Below are 18,405 nucleotides of genomic sequence, written 5' to 3'. Positions count from 1 at the left end.
GTGCATGTGCTGTATGGGTGAAGAAATTAAATGAATCAAATAAATACAATATTTTGCGAATGGGTCGGATTGCACAAAAGATAATAGAAAATGTGACGCAAATGAATTACACCAATAACATCACACTGACTTGAGGTCTGCTGAGATCTGAGAAGAGAGTAATATTTCTCTTTAAAGTCAGAGGTGAGAGTAAAGAAAGCCAAAAGTAGACAGAGAAGATCAGAGGGTACATTTGTCGGTGGGATGAAAATGAATATTTGATTTGCGTGTTTCTCTGTGATGAATATTAACGAGAGCTTCCCTTCACGAGAGGAGACGAGAAGCCAAGCGTGACGATGCACACACATGCAAATTACACACACACCAACAGGCCACACACACACTCGCAGGAAAAACACATTCTCCATTCCCCTCTGCACCCACACACACACACACACACTCATATTGGGATGTATAAGAACAAACAAAATCTCCAAATTGGTTATTTTCCGCCTCATTTCCGCTCAAATAAACACGACTGTGTACACGCTAACAATAACACACGCATGTATGCATGCTAAAATAAGCCTGTACACACACACACACACACACACACACACACACACACACACACACACACACACACACACACACACACACACACACACACACACACACACACACACACACACACACACACACACACACACACACACACACACACACACACACACGTCACATAATCTCAGTCTGCCTCAGTTTTCAAACCAGACGTCCAATCGGCAGCTGGAGTGTGGGAAGTGGAGGGATTATAACGTGAGGTCGCCGAGTGCTTATAACCTCAAATATCTTTCATTATTAAATATTCCATTTTGGGTTTGTTACAGCATGTGGCGAACACTTCAGTGAGGGTTTGAGCGTCACTGAGTTCCAGGAGTTCAAACCAAGCTCTCAAAATAGGTTTTTAATGAAGTGTGCAGCCTCATTCAAAGCCTAGAGACAAAAGAGTTTCCATTCAAACCTCATTTGTGTTTACCCCACAGCCATTAAAGAATAATACGATGCATTTTGGGCTTTTCATTTGAAGCTTTGGCAAATTCAATTTAGGTTGTTGCTGAGTCATTTTGGCACAATGGGCTATTTTCCAGGTTTCTAATTATTGATCCCAGACAGAGTCAAATGAAACATAGGAATAATGTTGGTAAGGAATGTGAAAAAATAAGATTTATATATTAGTTTTGCACGCAGATATATATATATATATATTTGTATCCATTTTTAAAATGATGCACAAAGGTTAATATCCCTCCGCAAGGACGTCCAAATATCTTACTGTTGCTATGTTATATCTTATTCTACACGTACATAGTTTACCTATTTACAGTTTGAAGTGCACTATTGTATATGCAAGTAAACATGTGTATTATATACGGAGCCTGGGACTGTTTGTGCAATGCGACAATTAAACCTCTCAATCTATTGTGTTTCTCTGTGTGTGTGTGTGTGTGTGTGTGTGTGTGTGTGTGTGTGTGTGTGTGTGTGTGTGTGTGTGTGTGTGTGAGGTGTGTGTGTGTGTGTGTGTGTGTGTGTGTGTGTGTGTGTGTGTGTGTGTGTGTGTGTATACAGGTATTTTCCTCACCGTAGGGGTCTGAGGGTCCTGAGGAGCCGCAGCACTCTCAGCATGCCGAGGATCTTGGTGCCGGAGTTTGAGAGGAGAGAGACGAGGATGTCGATGACGGAGATCATCACCAGCATCCCGTCCAGAAGGTTCCAGCTGCTCCTCAGGTACGACTTCTCCCCGAAGCACCAGCCCAGAGACACGATCTGCAACCAGAGAGGAAACACACCAAGGTTGGTGATTCAAGTACAAGATCTGAGTACTTCTACTTTTACTCAAGTACAAGATCTGAGTACTTCTACTTTTACTCAAGTACAAGATCTGAGTACTTCTACTTTTACTCAAGTACAAGATCTGAGTACTTCTACTTTTACTCAAGCACAAGATCTGAGTACTTCTACTTTTACTCAAGTACAAGATCTGAGTACTTCTACTTTTACTCAAGTACAAGATCTGAGTACTTCTACTTTTACTCAAGCACAAGATCTGAGTACTTCTACTGTTACTCAAGTACCAGATCTGAGTACTTCTACTGTTACTCAAGTACCAGATCTGAGTACTTCTACTTTTACTCAAGTACAAGATCTGAGTACTTCTACTGTTACTCAAGTACCAGATCTGAGTACTTCTACTTTTACTCAAGTACCAGATCTGAGTACTTCTACTGTTACTCAAGTACAAGATCTGAGTACTTCTACTGTTACTCAAGTACCAGATCTGAGTACTTCTACTTTTACTCAAGTACCAGATCTGAGTACTTCTACTTTTACTCAAGTACAAGATCTGAGTACTTCTACTTTTACTCAAGTACAAGATCTGAGTACTTCTACTTTTACTCAAGCACAAGATCTGAGTACTTCTACTTTTATTCAAGGACAAGATCTGAGTACTTCTACTTTTACTCAAGCACAAGATCTGAGTACTTCTACTTTTACTCAAGTACCAGATCTGAGTACTTCTACTTTTACTTGAGGAACATTTTGAATGCAGGACTTTTACTGTAACAGAGTATTCTTACAATGGTATAAATATATTTATAAAACGGACAAGTAAAATCAAGCAATCTGATTGGTTCTTACCCGTGGTATACTGAGCGTATACCACGGGTAGAATTGTAAGTTACTTTTCACAACAACTCAGTATCCCTCCGCGTCTGAGATAAACAGTATACAGTTGGGCTGACTGGAACAAGAAAGCAGCGGAGAAGTAACGGGGCAGAAACCCTCCTTTTTACGCAGCGGTCCAGACATAGACATCAAACGGCAAAACATATTCAGTGTGCAGTTCCTTTGGCATTAGGGCAGGGATATTTAGATACTTTCCAAGGTTTGACTTAATGAATTGTGCTACTTTTAAAGCAAGCAACGATGTTTTCAAATCTGTAATCAAAAAGGTCCGCAACAACATTTAAGATTAACTTTGACCTCCGGGGGGGGGGGGGGGGTCTTACTATGGAGGAGTGGATTGAGGAGTGCCTATCTCCAGAACAAAAAGCACCTAAACGACGACATGTAGAGCTACGTGAAGAGCAGGTAGACCAACTGGAAAAGTACCACCATTCAAAAGCTTTCTGATGCGGGTCTTGAAACAAAGCAGAGAAATTATGACCGTTAGTGGCCACAGGTGCGAAAGCTCTCTCCAGAGCTACTGGAAGCCGAATCTCGGGGACCGGAGAAAGTGGAGCAATATTCTCGCCACGCCAAACAACAGCCTAGAACAACCTCAACCTATACAAGTAACCACGTAAGCCATGCTACTGATGCTGGACAGTTTTTCAGTGGGTGCACAATAAACTTCGCGTCGGGCCGAACCACGCCCCTTAGCTGTGATATAATGAGCATATACCACGGCCTGTCGTGAGCTATTGCTTAAATATATATTTCTTTGACTCTAAACGATCCGTAACTCAATATGTGTTTCTGTGCGTTGCAGATTGTTTGTTATAAAACCATCTTCTTATTGGCTCTGCAGCGAGGAACAGAAAGCGCCTCATTTCTAATTCTATAGGCTCCGCTCATCAATTATTCTGCACATGAAGCAATTTGCATTCCAGAAAGTAACAGAGACTTGTGTTGCTGCAGAAACTTATTAAATCAGGCCAGCACAGCTATTCCTGTTTTATTAACCCTTGGTGTAAGAGATGCATTACTGATGCTAATCAATGCACAGCAGAATATACTGTCTACATCACAGAGAGACCAATAACACCACCCTGCTGTTTCTACTGGAATAAACTGGGTTATTTTGAATATTTGTGTATAATATTGAGTGTTTTAAATACATATTACAAGTCTTTGGTTGTGATGCTACTGTTTTCATTCATATATCAAGCAGTACAAAACTACTAGGTGTACATGAACTGATAAAAGGTTAAGTATTTAAGGTACACATACAGTATGCAGTGGAAGTCATTCAACCAAACACAAGTTTAGTTAGTTCTTAGTTCAGTTCTGCAACACATTTGCTCAGATAATCTTTTTGTATCTGATATTTAATCAACTTTGCACGACACAAACAGATTCATTGTTATCTACATTACATGCAGTGAAATCATTTTTGCTTTCAAAAATACATATCTTTTATATATTATCATTTATTTACATATTTTTTTTTATATCTAATATAATATTTCTTACATATTGTTTTTATCAATTCCTTTTAATAATTGTTTTAATATTCTATTTATTTTAAAATATGTTTTTATTATAAAATAAATTACCTTTTGTGTGTGTGTGTGTGTGTGTGTGTGTGTGTGTGTGTGTGTATGTGTGTGTGTGTGGTGTGTGTGTGTGTGTGTGTGTGTGTGTGTGTATGTGTGTATGTGTGTGTGTGTGTGTGTGTGTGTGTGTGTGTGTATGTGTGTATGTGTGTGTGTGTGTGTGTACGACATAGGTCCGTGAACCCATCAATTCCCCCGCTACCAAAAATAGAGACGGCTCTGAATGAGTGACAACGGTGAACTTTTCTCACCTCTGTCTCCCCCCCAAACACCCCCATTCAGAGAGTGTGTGTGTGTGTGTGTGTGTGTGTGTGTGTGTGTGTGTGTGTGTGTGTGTGTGTGTGTGTGTGTGTTACTCTTACAGTGCATGTGTTTATCAGACAGTCTCTTCTTCTTCTCTGCAGAGTTCTGTGTGTCTGACGTGTCTCCGTCTCTAAATGTGAGCGAGCACTCGTTTGATCTCGTGTCACAAACTAAATCATCCTGAGCTCACAGATATCTTTCCTGCATAAGAGCTGATGTCAGTGAGAGATGACTTCAAGGCAGAGTGCAAACATGTAAGTATTCTTTAGCATCAAAGCTACATGTCACATTATTGCTATCATCAGTGGAACGTTACTCATTTATTCATAAAAACCACATAAATAATAGGTTACAAGGAAAAGCTCAGAGTTCCATAGGTTACGTACAATTACAGACGTGTTACGAGCAATTAACACTACCAACAAAAAGAGTTTTTCCATTTGATATGAAAGGCGCCCTTAAATAAAATGTATTATTATTATTAGTAATTATACTTTGGGTACTACTGAATTGAAGTGTAGTAAAAAGTACAATATGTACATCAATGTTGTACATTTTTCAAGCTGGCTTTATACAGAATTGCTCTTTTGTAAGTGGTTTGTCATTAAAGAATATTCACTTTTCATATATTTCGTTTTTTTTTTGTCAATGTCAAGCAATGTTTCGATCCTTGCTGTTCTCTTAAAAGGACATTATTACTGTCAGTTCCTCACCTTTATGAACATCTCTGCCACGAAGATGGCGGTGAAGATGTAGTTGGTCAGTTTGAGGAAGATCCGCTCCTGCAGAATAAAGAAAAGACACCGGGGTTAAGATGAGGTTCATGCTACAGTAATAGCGCTAATGATTTGAAAATGCACATTTGAGTTGCAGGCATGTTTTTCCACTGAGTTTGTTCTTTGTCTGCCTCTAAATCGATCTGAATAATGTATGAGGGCAGAAAACTGTACAAACATCCCTGATGCAAACACTAATGATGGCTGGCAGGCAATTATAAAGTTGACTATTTATTAACAGCCAGTGTTGTGTCCTTTTGCACTTTGAAATAGTGCAAATAAACTTGTTACAACTCGTTCTTAACCTTTGTGTTGTCTTCCTGTCACTGGGCAACGTTTGTCCTCAAGAATATCATCACAAATCTGTGTTTCTTAAAGGTCCCCTATTATGCTATCAGCTGATCAGATTTTGGTCACTTTGTGATGTCACTATGTTTTTTTTGTGTTGTGCAACCATTAGCCAAGCGTACCATAGAGGACCTTTAATATCAACACATTACCACAAGTTTTACCCGTCATTTGTGGTCAATACACTTCATTTACACTTTGTTAAAGCTTATTTTTGAGTTAAAAAGGGCTAAATATTTGAATTATTTGGCTCGAGAGGAACATATCTTTTTCGTGTCTATCTACGCTGGGATCCTGAGTCGTGGCTGATCCTGAGTCGTGGCTGATCCTGGGTCCTGATCTGAGTCCTGGACTCCGAGTCCTGGCTGAACCTATCTCTGTGGTCCTGCCTGACTCTCATCACACTACTTCCCTGATGGCTCCCACAGGATTGTTGACATCCTCGTGGATTCATCTTCTTATTATAGACGCATGCATTTCCAAACATTTGGTCTACCTATGTTGTAAATGTATTATCTCTTCGATTTACACACGGCATCTATTGCACGTCTGTCCGTCCTGGGAGAGGGATCCCTCCTCTGTTGCTCTCCCTGAGGTTTCTCCCATGTTCCCCTTTAAACTGTGGGGTTTTTCTCTGGAAGTGTTTCCTTGTACGATGTGAGGGTCTAAAGGACAGAGGGGGTCGTATTGTCATACTGATATTCTGTACAAACTGTGAAGTCCACTGAGACAAATGTAATTGGGCCATATAAATAAACATTGATTGATTGATATGTCAAAGTTAGGTCAGGATTATGTTTGTTACCGGCTTCAAAATGTTAAATGGCAGAATTGAATAACACCAGATGCTATAAATGTAAATAAAACACACATAAATCAATGAAATTAGTCATTCATCATCCATGTTATTTTTGTGGCAATTAAACATAAAATAAGCTTTTATACCGGCATAAAAACATCGACTAACGGGTCAGTTTTGAGCCGAGGACAAGAGGAAGGTTACATTAAACAAATAGGTACAAGTTGCTTTAAAACACATGAAATAAAGCATTTTTCCTCTACATTTTCTTCCGTCAATGTAGAGGAAAAGCACCATTGTTTTGTTTACTAAGCGTGCACGTAACACAACGCCATCAGTGTGCAGCTATTAGATCTCCAGAGAAAACAAGCAGCACAGAGATCCCTTCACTCACTGCTTATTTACCCCATAGAATGTGTGTGTGTGTGTGTGTGTGTGTGTGTGTGTGTGTGTGTGTGTGTGTGTGTGTGTGTGTGTGTGTTTATGTGTGTGTGTTTATGTGTGTGTGTGTGTGTGTATGTGTGTGCGTGTAGGTGGCTGCCTTTCCCACGGCCTCCAACTACCATCTCTCACACACACACACGCACACACACACACACACACACACACACACACACACACACACACACACACACACACACACACACACACACACACACACACACACACACACACACACACACACACACACACACACACACACACACACACACACACACACTCTTGGAATGTCGGGTATGACATCACTGGGAATGCTCTCGTTGAGAGGCTTTATGAATTCCAGGCTCGACAGCAGCCACTTTGATAATTGTTATATTATTTTCTCGCATACAGTAGGCTACTAAATACTGTTCTTTATCTGTGTTTTTATAGCTTTTTTGTCCTTGTTTCTAACAGTTATTTCCTTATTTCTCAACCTTTGCATAACTATTTTTGTAAATTACTTGTCACCTAGAAAGCTTGAAGTTAGTTAAATAAGTGTAAGGTATCTTCAGTATGTTCATATACCTGTAGTATGTGTAGTACGATGGTCTGTTCTAGTGTATTATCATTTACATTATACAGTATATTCTATAGATACATTCCAGATTTGATTGTTGATATGTACATATTTACTTATTTTAAATGTTATTTTGAACTTATGTACAATGCCTTTGAACCTGCTGCTTATGAAAAAAGTCGCAATTTTGGACCAATAAAGTATATTCAATCTGATCTGTGAATATGACAGCCCTATTTTGGGACGGTATACCTTAATGTTAAGAGGTTTATCATTAAGATGCACTGTACAGCAATACATCTGACATAAATATCTTGCCTAATTATGCAGTTTAAAAAAGTTCCTGTACTCCTGAGCGTCAGAAAACCAGCGTCAAACTAAATCTCCTGTAGAGTTTCCATCACGCTTCCGTGTGTAGCGGCTTGCTTTTATCTTAATTGTATCTGGAGGTGACGACGTGGAAGCAGGAAACTTAAGATTGATTGTGTTTTACACTGCTCATGCTGATATAACTCAATTAAAAAAGCTCCAGACGGTGATGCAGTGTCCCCAGGGTCATTAAGGGATAATAAATCATAATAGGTGGTATGATCATCCTAAATCATTTCCACCGGGCAACAAGAGGACAGTGTCCAGACAACCTCCGAAACAAACAGAAAGACAAATCTTAAGTGTGTGACATAACCTCCAGGACAAAAAAACAATCATTCAGCCTGTGACTTTATCTCTAAAGCTAAATTGACTCCATTTCTATTTAAATAATCTCTTTTTTTGGGGGCAATATGATGTAAAGCAAGGTTGTTGCACATAACAAAATCAGTGCGTGGAAATGGGCTTAATTTTTGCAAAACTACGCACACGGAAAAACAGATCATGCAATGACCACTCGGGTAAAATGAGATCAGAAGGAATAAGAATTGCATTTCAAAACGGGGGATGATGCTGAGTCATACATTAAGCCAGAGGCAGCAGATTGGACATGATAATCAAGACAGGAAGCAGAAATAATGTTAGTTTATATACATAATGTTCTGTGATGTTAATGTTAGTGTGCCCGCTGTGTTGGACCGGGAAAGTTAGCATAGAAAGGATTCCCTCGACAAAAAACGTTTATGATACTTACAGGTTTTGTCAAGCAGGAAAACCTCCACCTATTAACACCGCTTTATGATTGAAAAAAGCAAATGTTGGGCTATAAAGGAACTACAACACGGTCACATGACTTCACGTCACCACCGCTAAGCTAAAGGAGGCTAATGTTGGGCTATAAAGGAACTACAGCACGGTCACATGACTTCACGTCACCACCGCTAAGCTAAAGGTGGCTAATGTTGGGCTATAAAGGAACTACAGCACGGTCACATGACTTCACGTCACCACCGCTAAGCTAAAGGAGGCTAATGTTGGGCTATAAAGGAACTACAGCACGGTCACATGACTTCACGTCACCACCGCTAAGCTAAAGGTGGCTAATGTTAGGCTATAAAGGAACTACAGCACGGTCACATGACTTCACGTCACCACCGCTAAGCTAAAGGAGGCTAATGTTGGGCTATAAAGGAACTACAGCACGGTCGCATGACTTCACGTCACCACCGCTAAGCTAAAGGAGGCTAATGTTGGGCTATAAAGGAACTACAGCACGGTCACATGACTTCACGTCACCACCGCTAAGCTAAAGGTGGCTAATGTTGGACTATAAAGGAACTACAGCACGGTCACATGACTTCACGTCACCACCGCTAAGCTAAAGGCGGCTAATGTTGGGCTATAAAGGAACTACAGCACGGTCACATGACTTCACGTCACCACCGCTAAGCTAAAGGCGGCTAATGTTGGGCCATAAAGGAACTACAGCACGGTCACATGACTTCACGTCACCACCGCTAAGCTAAAGGCGGCTAATTGATTAATAATAGTCACCTTCTACATTAATTCCACAGGCTTACCATTTACTTCCAGACGAGGGGACAGGAAATGGTAAAAAGTTGAGTCATATCTCAGGTTTTAGGACTCATTCTTGCTCCACTGTTCTGTATTTACATATTTGTGTGTGTGCACAGATTAAATAATCCCATTTAAATGTATAAATGTGTGCGTGTGTGTGTGTGATCTTTGTGCCCTGATTAGAGCGTGCAGCCAGTCGGGTCGGCCTCCATTTGTTAAACATCTTCTTTCCTGGACATAAGCCACGTACGCCAGCCCACAGATAATCAAATCAATTACAAACGGCTCTGTGTCCTCTGTCGCAAAACAAGCAGAACGGAGCGTTCCAGGGAGAGCAAAACCGCAATTAGACCCGAACAAGGAACACCTCGCTCAGTGAGAAAAAGTGATAATTATTGTGTGTGTGTGTGTGTGTGTGTGTGTGTGTGTGTGTGTGTGTGTGTGTGTGTGTGTGTGTGTGTGTGTGTGTGTGTGTGTGTGGTGTGTGTGTGTGTGTGTGTGTGTGTGTGTGTGTGTCTGTGTGTGTGTGTGTGTGTGTGTGAGTCCTCTCCTGCTGATGTTCAGGTGTATATCAGTATGTAGTGTCTCTACTTTAAAGAGTCCTCTCCTGCTGATGTTCAGGTGTATATCAGTATGTAGTGTCTCTACTTTAAAGAGTCCTCTCCTGCTGATGTTCAGGTGTATATCAGTATGTAGTGTCTCTACTTTAAAGAGTCCTCTCCTGCTGATGTTCAGGTGTATATCAGTATGTAGTGTCTCTACTTTAAAGAGTCCTCTCCTGCTGATGTTCAGGTGTATATCAGTATGTAGTGTCTCTACTTTAAAGAGTCCTCTCCTGCTGATGTTCAGGTGTATATCAGTATGTAGTGTCTCTACTTTAAAGAGTCCTCTCCTGCTGATGTTCAGGTGTATATCAGTATGTAGTGTCTCTACTTTAAAGAGTCCTCTCCTGCTGATGTTCAGGTGTATATCAGTATGTAGTGTCTCTACTTTAAAGAGTCCTCTCCTGCTGATGTTCAGGTGTATATCAGTATGTAGTGTCTCTACTTTAAAGAGTCCTCTCATGATGTTCAGGTGTATATCAGTATGTAGTGTCTCTACTTTAAAGAGTCCTCTCATGATGTTCAGGTGTATATCAGTATGTAGTGTCTCTACTTTAAAGAGTCCTCTCATGATGTTCAGGTGTATATCAGTATGTAGTGTCTAACTTAGCAGAGTGAATTTATATAGTTTGTAATGCATTTCATGCTTTTACTATTAAATGTGTTTTGATACTCACAACCGTGGAGATGTAGGGCCTCTCCATGGCGATGGTGATGCAGTTGAGGAAGATGATGAGCAACACGATGTGGTCGAACATCTTGTGGGTGATGATCCTAGTGCAAACTATCCGAAACCTATGAGAAAAAAACACAGACACACATTTTAAACTTCAAAGATAGTAGCAATCAGCTGGCTACCCTGTCTCCTAAATGGTGGAGTGAGCTCCCCATTGACATCAGCAGAAACTTTGCACATCTTCTGTCCCAACTGAAAACGTATGTATTTCAATTGTACTTTGGCAATTAGGCTAGTGCTGAGAAGAAAACAGAAAAATACAAAGGTGTAAGATTAGCAATCAGACACTACAGCGATCATAAAATAAAACAAATTATGCTTGATTAGAATAATTGTTCAAAGGCCATTTTGTGAGAGTCCTACAGTCAGGCTACTACTGTGGTTAGAGGTCAGGTATTTCACAAAGTCGGAGTTTGATTCTTTATGGTTTTTGCACTTATTGTAAGTCACTTTGGATAAAGGTGTCAGCCAAATGATATGTAATGTAATTTTGGAAAACACAAAAGCCTATCTAGACGGTCCAGACTCCAGTCCGAGTTCGATAAAGCATGACATACTGTAAGAGACATTTAGTGAAACCCTGTCCACCACACTGTCACAGTAATAAAAGCCTCTGTAATGCACCGCTGCAGAATTAGCAGTCATTAATTACGTCTGACTTTCATTACTCGACAGCAGAGAGAAAGAGAGAGGGGACGCTTGTTATATACGGCGAGGGATTAAACACTGCATTCAAATCTGCTTTCATGTGCAGGCTCAGATCGGGATGTTTTGGCTTTATTTGGAAATGCAGACTCCATTCAGTGTGTGTCATGTGACTGTGGTGTTCATTCTGCAAACAGTGTGCAGACGGCATGAGATAATTCCTTTTTAATATCTGCACGGCGGAGCGTTGATGCTAAAGAAAGAGTGTTATCCTGCAGCAGAAGGGAGGGAGAGAGGACGTGGAAGCACACACCAGTTCCTCCTCCTGTTTCAGATCTTAACCAGTTTTTCTGTCCTTTCTGGGAGTTTTGATCACATGTACAACCCAGTTTAGATTCAACCACGCCCACTTCAGCATGACGAAAGCATTGACAGCTACAGTCGCTTCATAGAGCATCTTTTTCAAAATAGATTAATGAAAATAGCACTTTTTAAACATGACTGACAATCACAGTTACACAGAGCTGAGGTAATGTTGATTATATTAATATTATATTAAATCACTATGAACTACAGTCTGTTGCCTAATATTTATGGCATTTATTGTTATTTTTAGCAAATGACGGTTGACTTAGATATTGATTACAGTTAGATTTATACTTTTTAAATGTCAATAAGTGTGTTTCAATACTACTCAGCCCCTAGTTTAGCTGCTATAGGCTTAGACTGTCGGGGGACACCTCACTTCTTCCTTCTCTCTGTCTGCACCTGTGTACTCTCATGTTCCCAATAACCCAGCTTCCCCCAAATTTCTTTTTGGATCCTGAGTCGTGGCTGATCCTGGATCCTGAGTCCTGATCTGAGTCCTGGATCCTGAGTCCTGAGTCCTGAGTCCTGCATCCTGAGTCCTGATCTGAGTCCTGGATCCTGAGTCCTGGATCCTGAGTCCTGGACTCCGAGTCGTGGCTGAACCTGTCTCTGTGGTCCTGCCTGACTCTCATCATGCTACTTCCCTGATGGCTCCCACAGGATTGTTGACATCCTCGTGGATTCATCTTCTTATTATAGACACATGCCTTTCCAAACATTTGGTCTACCTATGCTGTAAATGTCGATTTACACACGGTATCTATTGCACATCTGTCCGTCCTGGGAGAGGGATCCCTCCTCTGTTGCTCTCCCTGAGGTTTCTCCCATGTTCCCCTTTAAACTGTGGGGTTTCTCTGGAAGTGTTTCCTTGTACGATGTGAGGGTCTAAGGACAGAGGGTGTCGTATTGTCACTGATATTCTGTACAAACTGTGAAGTCCACTGAGACAAATGTAACATTTGTGATATTGGGCTATATAAATAAACATTGATTGATTGATTGATTGATTGATTGATTGATTGATTGATTGATACTCTTGTACAAAATCTCAGACCTCATTTAATGCAAAAACATTTTCAGTGGTCTTTTAGTTTTTGTCAAATTGAAGTGTTTCTTGTGCTTTAATCTGTATAATATGACGTCAAAAGACACTTTTTATCCGTGAGTTGTGATACATTAGAGTATACATTATATATAAATGAATGCATGCTCTATATCTTCCAGCTTTTCCTCCACTTCTCGATTTAGCATCTCGACATTCTGACACCTTTTTCCAATATATTTCCTGATTTTCACACCATCAACAAACTCTCAGTGAAGCGTCTTCATTTCCTTTACATTTCCTCCCAGTCTTTTAACATCTCGGGGTGTTTTCGCACGGCTCTTCTCCAAAATCATCGTCACTTTCTCCGTGTAGGCGTTGGTGTGATGCTGCCTCTGCCTGGATCTGAAGAAGTGTCTCTTTGTGCACAACAGATAAGAGGCGCCATGCTAATTACCCACTTCTTCTTTTTCTTCTTCTGTGCATTTACAAACAAACATGAGACATAAAGCCGCATCACTTCCTTGTATGCTGGATGATTGCTTTCCAGGGGAGAGCTGACAGATGGCATTTAATGTTCCCTGCAGCAATAGGCGGTGGTATGGCGTTGAAAAGCAGCAACAACGAAAGTTTCTACATAAAAACAACAACAGGGATCACTGAGTTCACTGTTTACTGTAACTGTAAAACCCATGCTGTCTATTTGTTCTATTCCTTATCTGCATCTTATCTGCATTCAGTCTCATGTCCCTCAACAGCAGGCTTTTTATATACTTTAAAAGTCCCAAGAAATACAATTATGGCGCTTTTCCACTGCTGGGCCTCGCACGGCTTAGTACGGTATAGTTAGGCCTTGGTAGGACTGGCTCACTTTATGCTGCGTTTCCATTACAGTTTAGGAACTGGGGCAGTAACTATAGTAACGCAGTGTAGGCGGAGCCGTGACGTCATCTTCAATGCGAACCACAAAACCAACATCAGCCGTTAGCTGTTAGCACTCAGAGCTCACAGTTCCTCATATCTGTTCAGAAACTAGACAAAAGTTAAACAAGTACAAACCACAGACTGTCTGTGTCATGGTGAATACAGTCGCTGGTTTATTTATGTCTGTATAGGCCGTTGTTGTGAGTGTGGACGGTCGGAGCATATACTGCGTTAGCTTAGCCGATCTCCATTTAGACAACACGCATTTTAAAAGGTTTTTCGCCTGCCGTCTGTCTGCAGACTTGTCAAAGCATTAATTCATGGTTTTTACTAACCGGTATCAGTATGTTGTTACTTCGGCATCATTTTGAAACGTGTATTACAATTAAATCACGGTCAAATATGTTCATTTTGTTGTAGTTGCCAGCGATTCTCTCACTAGTTCAGCATACTCAGCCCGGTTGTTGGAACGGAAAGAACCTCGATTTTGGAGAGCCAGAAAACTGTGAAAAAGTACCCGGAACTACGCCTAGTGGAAACGCAACCAAAAACGGGCACGGCACGGCACGGCACGGCACGGCACGCTTAAACCGCGCTGTAGTGGAAATGCGCCATTAGTGAGGTAGGTTTTATACACTTAAGTCCCAAACCTCCCAAAACACACTAACAAGAAATACAAGAATGGGAAGCTGTATTTTAACTTCAGCATTTATTTCCAATATCCCAAGTTTACTAGTACTGATTTTTTTATGTTAATTGTTTATTTATCATATTATTTTATTGTATTTTTGTATTTCTGTCGTACTGGATGCTGGATTATTATTAATAATAATAATTTCAATAGTTTTTATATTAGATTTTTTATATGTTATTATTATAATATTTTGAATTAAATTATTATTTGCATCCTATTTCTATTTGTATCCTATAATTATAATTGTTTTCCTTTAATTATTATTATTATTATTATATTTTGTATTCCATTTTTTTTTATAATCATTAATATATTTATTAATATTACTATTATAGTTTCCGCTCTTTCTAAACTCCCGTTCTGTAATCTGTAATACCAACACACAGATCTGAAAGGCAGGTTGAGGTGAATCTGGTCCATGTGAAAACAGCTGGACTCCCCCCCCCCCCCCCCCTCACTGCTGTCTCTTGATGTGATTTTGAGCACAGCGGGGGGTCCTCGGTGATTTCGAGGCCAGAAAAAAAGACTCCATGCAGAGTCCGTGTCCTCGCTGTCAGTCTCAGAGACGAACCGAACCTGGAGACCCGCTGCGATGAAACCCAAAAGCCTTCACTTCTCCTCAGACTCCGGCAACAACAGAACACATGGAGCTTTTCCAATTAACCTTTTCACAGAGATGATGAAGCAAAAGATTAAACTGTAGTTCTTCAGGTATCGTGACGTGGACTTGAATCGACTCGAGTCACTGTTTTCATGACTTTGACAGAAAATAAATGACTTGACACGTTTTTACGGTGGTGCGAACACGCCCAAAATACGTCCATAAAGAGAAAAGTTCTGCAGTTTCAAAAACGACGGATCTTGGACAGAGGTGGGAAATAACTAAGTATGTAGTGTCTCTACTTTAAAGAGTCCTCTCCTGCTGAGGTTCAGGTGTATATCAGTATGTAGTGTCTCTACTTTAAAGAGTCCTCTCCTGCTGATGTTCAGGTGTATATCAGTATGTAGTGTCTCTACTTTAAAGAGTCCTCTCCTGCTGAGGTTCAGGTGTATATCAGTATGTAGTGTCTCTACTTTAAAGAGTCCTCTCCTGCTGATGTTCAGGTGTATATCAGTATGTAGTGTCTCTACTTTAAAGAGTCCTCTACTGCTGAAGTTCAGGTGTATATCAGTATGTAGTGTCTCTACTTTAAAGAGTCCTCTCCTGCTGATGTTCAGGTGTATATCAGTATGTAGTGTCTCTACTTTAAAGAGTCCTCTCCTGCTGATGTTCAGGTGTATATCAGTATGAAGTGTCTCTACTTTAAAGAGTCCTCTCCTGCTGATGTTCAGGTGTATATCAGTATGTAGTGTCTCTACTTTAAAGAGTCCTCTCCTGCTGATGTTCAGGTGTATATCAGTATGTAGTGTCTCTACTTTAAAGAGTCCTCTCCTGCTGATGTTCAGGTGTATATCAGTATGTAGTGTCTCTACTTTAAAGAGTCCTCTCCTGCTGATGTTCAGGTGTATATCAGTATGTAGTGTCTCTACTTTAAAGAGTCCTCTCCTGCTGATGTTCAGGTGTAGATCAGTATGTAGTGTCTCTACTTTAAAGAGTCCTCTCCTGATGATGTTCAGGTGTATATCAGTATGTAGTGTCTCTACTTTAAAGAGTCCTCTCCTGCTGATGTTCAGGTGTATATCAGTATGTAGTGTCTCTACTTTAAAGAGTCCTCTCCTGCTGATGTTCAGGTGTATATCAGTATGTAGTGTCTCTACTTTAAAGAGTCCTCTCCTGCTGATGAAAAAAGTACAATTTAGTGGTACTGAGTATTGAGTATTTTCATGTATTGCTTATTAGTACTTCTACTCCACTACAATTCAGAGGTTGTTGGACGACAAGTTTCCTCCTGTGTTTCAAGTTAAATTAAAAACTGAAAATGAATCTTCAGCACTTTTACAATGATTGATTTTTGTTATCAGCGTACAGAAAAACGATAGAGCCATCTTCCTGTCAAGACGAGGTTTTTTCACGTTGCATTTGACATCCCATAATGCTGACTGTGAGCGCAGAGTGTTTTTTTTTATTTGCCGCATTGTGAGCGCAGCATTTTCTGTCTTTTATCGGCTTCGATTCCCTCCCACAATCTCACTTCTGAAGTCTTTTTTATCTGCACTTTTCTGCCATGTCAGGGGGGAGTGAGGGAGTTTCTCCGGCGTTTTATCTCAATCCTTCCCTCTTCCTCACTCCCCCTCCTCCTCCTCCTCCTCCTCCTCTGAGGCTTTGATCCACGTCTGTTAAGAGGATGTGACTGTGAAGGCAACACATTGCTACCAAAGTACCGCAACATGCTGATTAAACACCAAAAAACAACCCTAACCCCATGTTTTTATGTAAAGAAAATATGTTGAAATGCTGATTTTAAAGTAAAAAGAGAACAGGGTAAAGAGGTTATATGGTATGGAGGTAAATACATGTGTAGATTCTGAAAAATATAACGTAAGTCAAGGGAACGTTTAAAGAACACACCCCAAAAATCTAAAATGTTCTAAATAAATGTAAAAAAAAACTTTAATGTTCAAGAAAAATCTGAAAAATGTACTAAAAGTATAACATTTTGCAGAAATATCTAAAATATTTTAAAAATAAATCCTTATAGATGCCAACTGAAAAGTACCCAATGGAAAACAATTTAAAATAAATTAAAAAATACTTAGGAAAATTGAAAAAAATAAGTCAATCGCTAAATAATGAGTAATGGGGTGTTTTTGTTCAAATTGTCGGCTGATTTAATTCATAACAAAATAATATATGTCTTTTTTTTAAATCTGTATAGTTTGTTAAGTACTGTAACTAAAGCTTTAAAATAAATGTAGTACATTGTAAGAGATATTTAAATGGTATAGGAGATGATGTATGTGGCATATAAATACTCAAGTAAATTACAAGTATACTTGAGTAAATGTACTTTCCCCACTGTTTTAGTGTGAGTGTTACCCATAGACTGTACAGACTGTATACAGGTGTTACCTGGACTCTGGAGGGAACAGGTACATTGACCAGGTGTCTCTCTGTCTGCACCAATCAGGCTGCTTCTTCTCCAGCCAGAGGAACAGTCTGGAAACAAGACTCTGCAGGAAATAGAGAACACATTTATTATTCATATTTGTACTGTTTTATATTGTGAGCTGCAAGTACTCTCCAGGGTTAGAGGCTTCTCATGTGTCCATTCTAATAAAACTGTTTACTACGTATACAACAAGGTTTGTCCTAAAGGGCCAACAGAAACATGGTCAATATGCAGGAATCTGGATATTAGCACGGTCACCGCTAAGCTAAAGGCGGCTAATGTTGGGCTATAAAGGAACTACAACACGGTCACATGACTTCACGTCACCAGCGCTAAGCTAAAGGCGGCTAATGTTGGGCTATAAAGGAAATACAGCACGGTCACATGACTTCACGTCACCACCGCTAAGCTAAAGGCGGCTAATGTTGGGCTATAAAGGAACTACAACACGGTCACATGACTTCACGTCACCAGCGCTAAGCTAAAGGCGGCTAATGTTGGGCTATAAAGGAAATACAGCACGGTCACATGACTTCACGTCACCACCGCTAAGCTAAAGGTGGCTAATGTTGGGCTATAAAGGAACTACAGCACGGTCACATGACTTCACGTCACCACCGCTAAGCTAAAGGCGGCTAATGTTGGGCTATAAAGGAACTACAGCACGGTCACATGACTTCACGTCACCACCGCTAAGCTAAAGGTGGCTAATGTTGGGCTATAAAGGAACTACAGCACGGTCACATGACTTCACGTCACCAGCGCTAAGCTAAAGGCGGCTAATGTTGGGCTATAAAGGAAATACAGCACGGTCACATGACTTCACGTCACCACTGCTAAGCTAAAGGTGGCTA

The 18,405-nt window shown here is 40.3% G+C and overlaps 1 protein-coding gene across 1 annotated transcript in view; it reads right to left on the bottom strand.

Moving 5' to 3' along the window:
* Positions 1-18,405, bottom strand: part of cacna1g (calcium channel, voltage-dependent, T type, alpha 1G subunit) — a 192,505-nt gene that overhangs the window by 64,080 nt on the left and 110,020 nt on the right. The window contains exons 17-20 of the mRNA XM_034132787.1: positions 17,512-17,612; positions 10,769-10,886; positions 5,333-5,401; positions 1,619-1,803 (exon numbers count right to left, since the gene is read on the bottom strand). Of these exons, the coding sequence (XP_033988678.1) occupies positions 1,619-1,803; positions 5,333-5,401; positions 10,769-10,886; positions 17,512-17,612 (473 nt within the window). The remainder of the gene's footprint in view (positions 1-1,618; positions 1,804-5,332; positions 5,402-10,768; positions 10,887-17,511; positions 17,613-18,405) is intronic.

The sequence above is a fragment of the Trematomus bernacchii genome, unplaced genomic scaffold (assembly GCF_902827165.1).
Source record: "Trematomus bernacchii unplaced genomic scaffold, fTreBer1.1, whole genome shotgun sequence".
NCBI classification, from domain to species: domain Eukaryota; kingdom Metazoa; phylum Chordata; class Actinopteri; order Perciformes; family Nototheniidae; genus Trematomus; species Trematomus bernacchii.
Note: the sequence above shows the minus strand (reverse complement) of the source record. Positions and strands in the feature narration are given on the sequence as shown.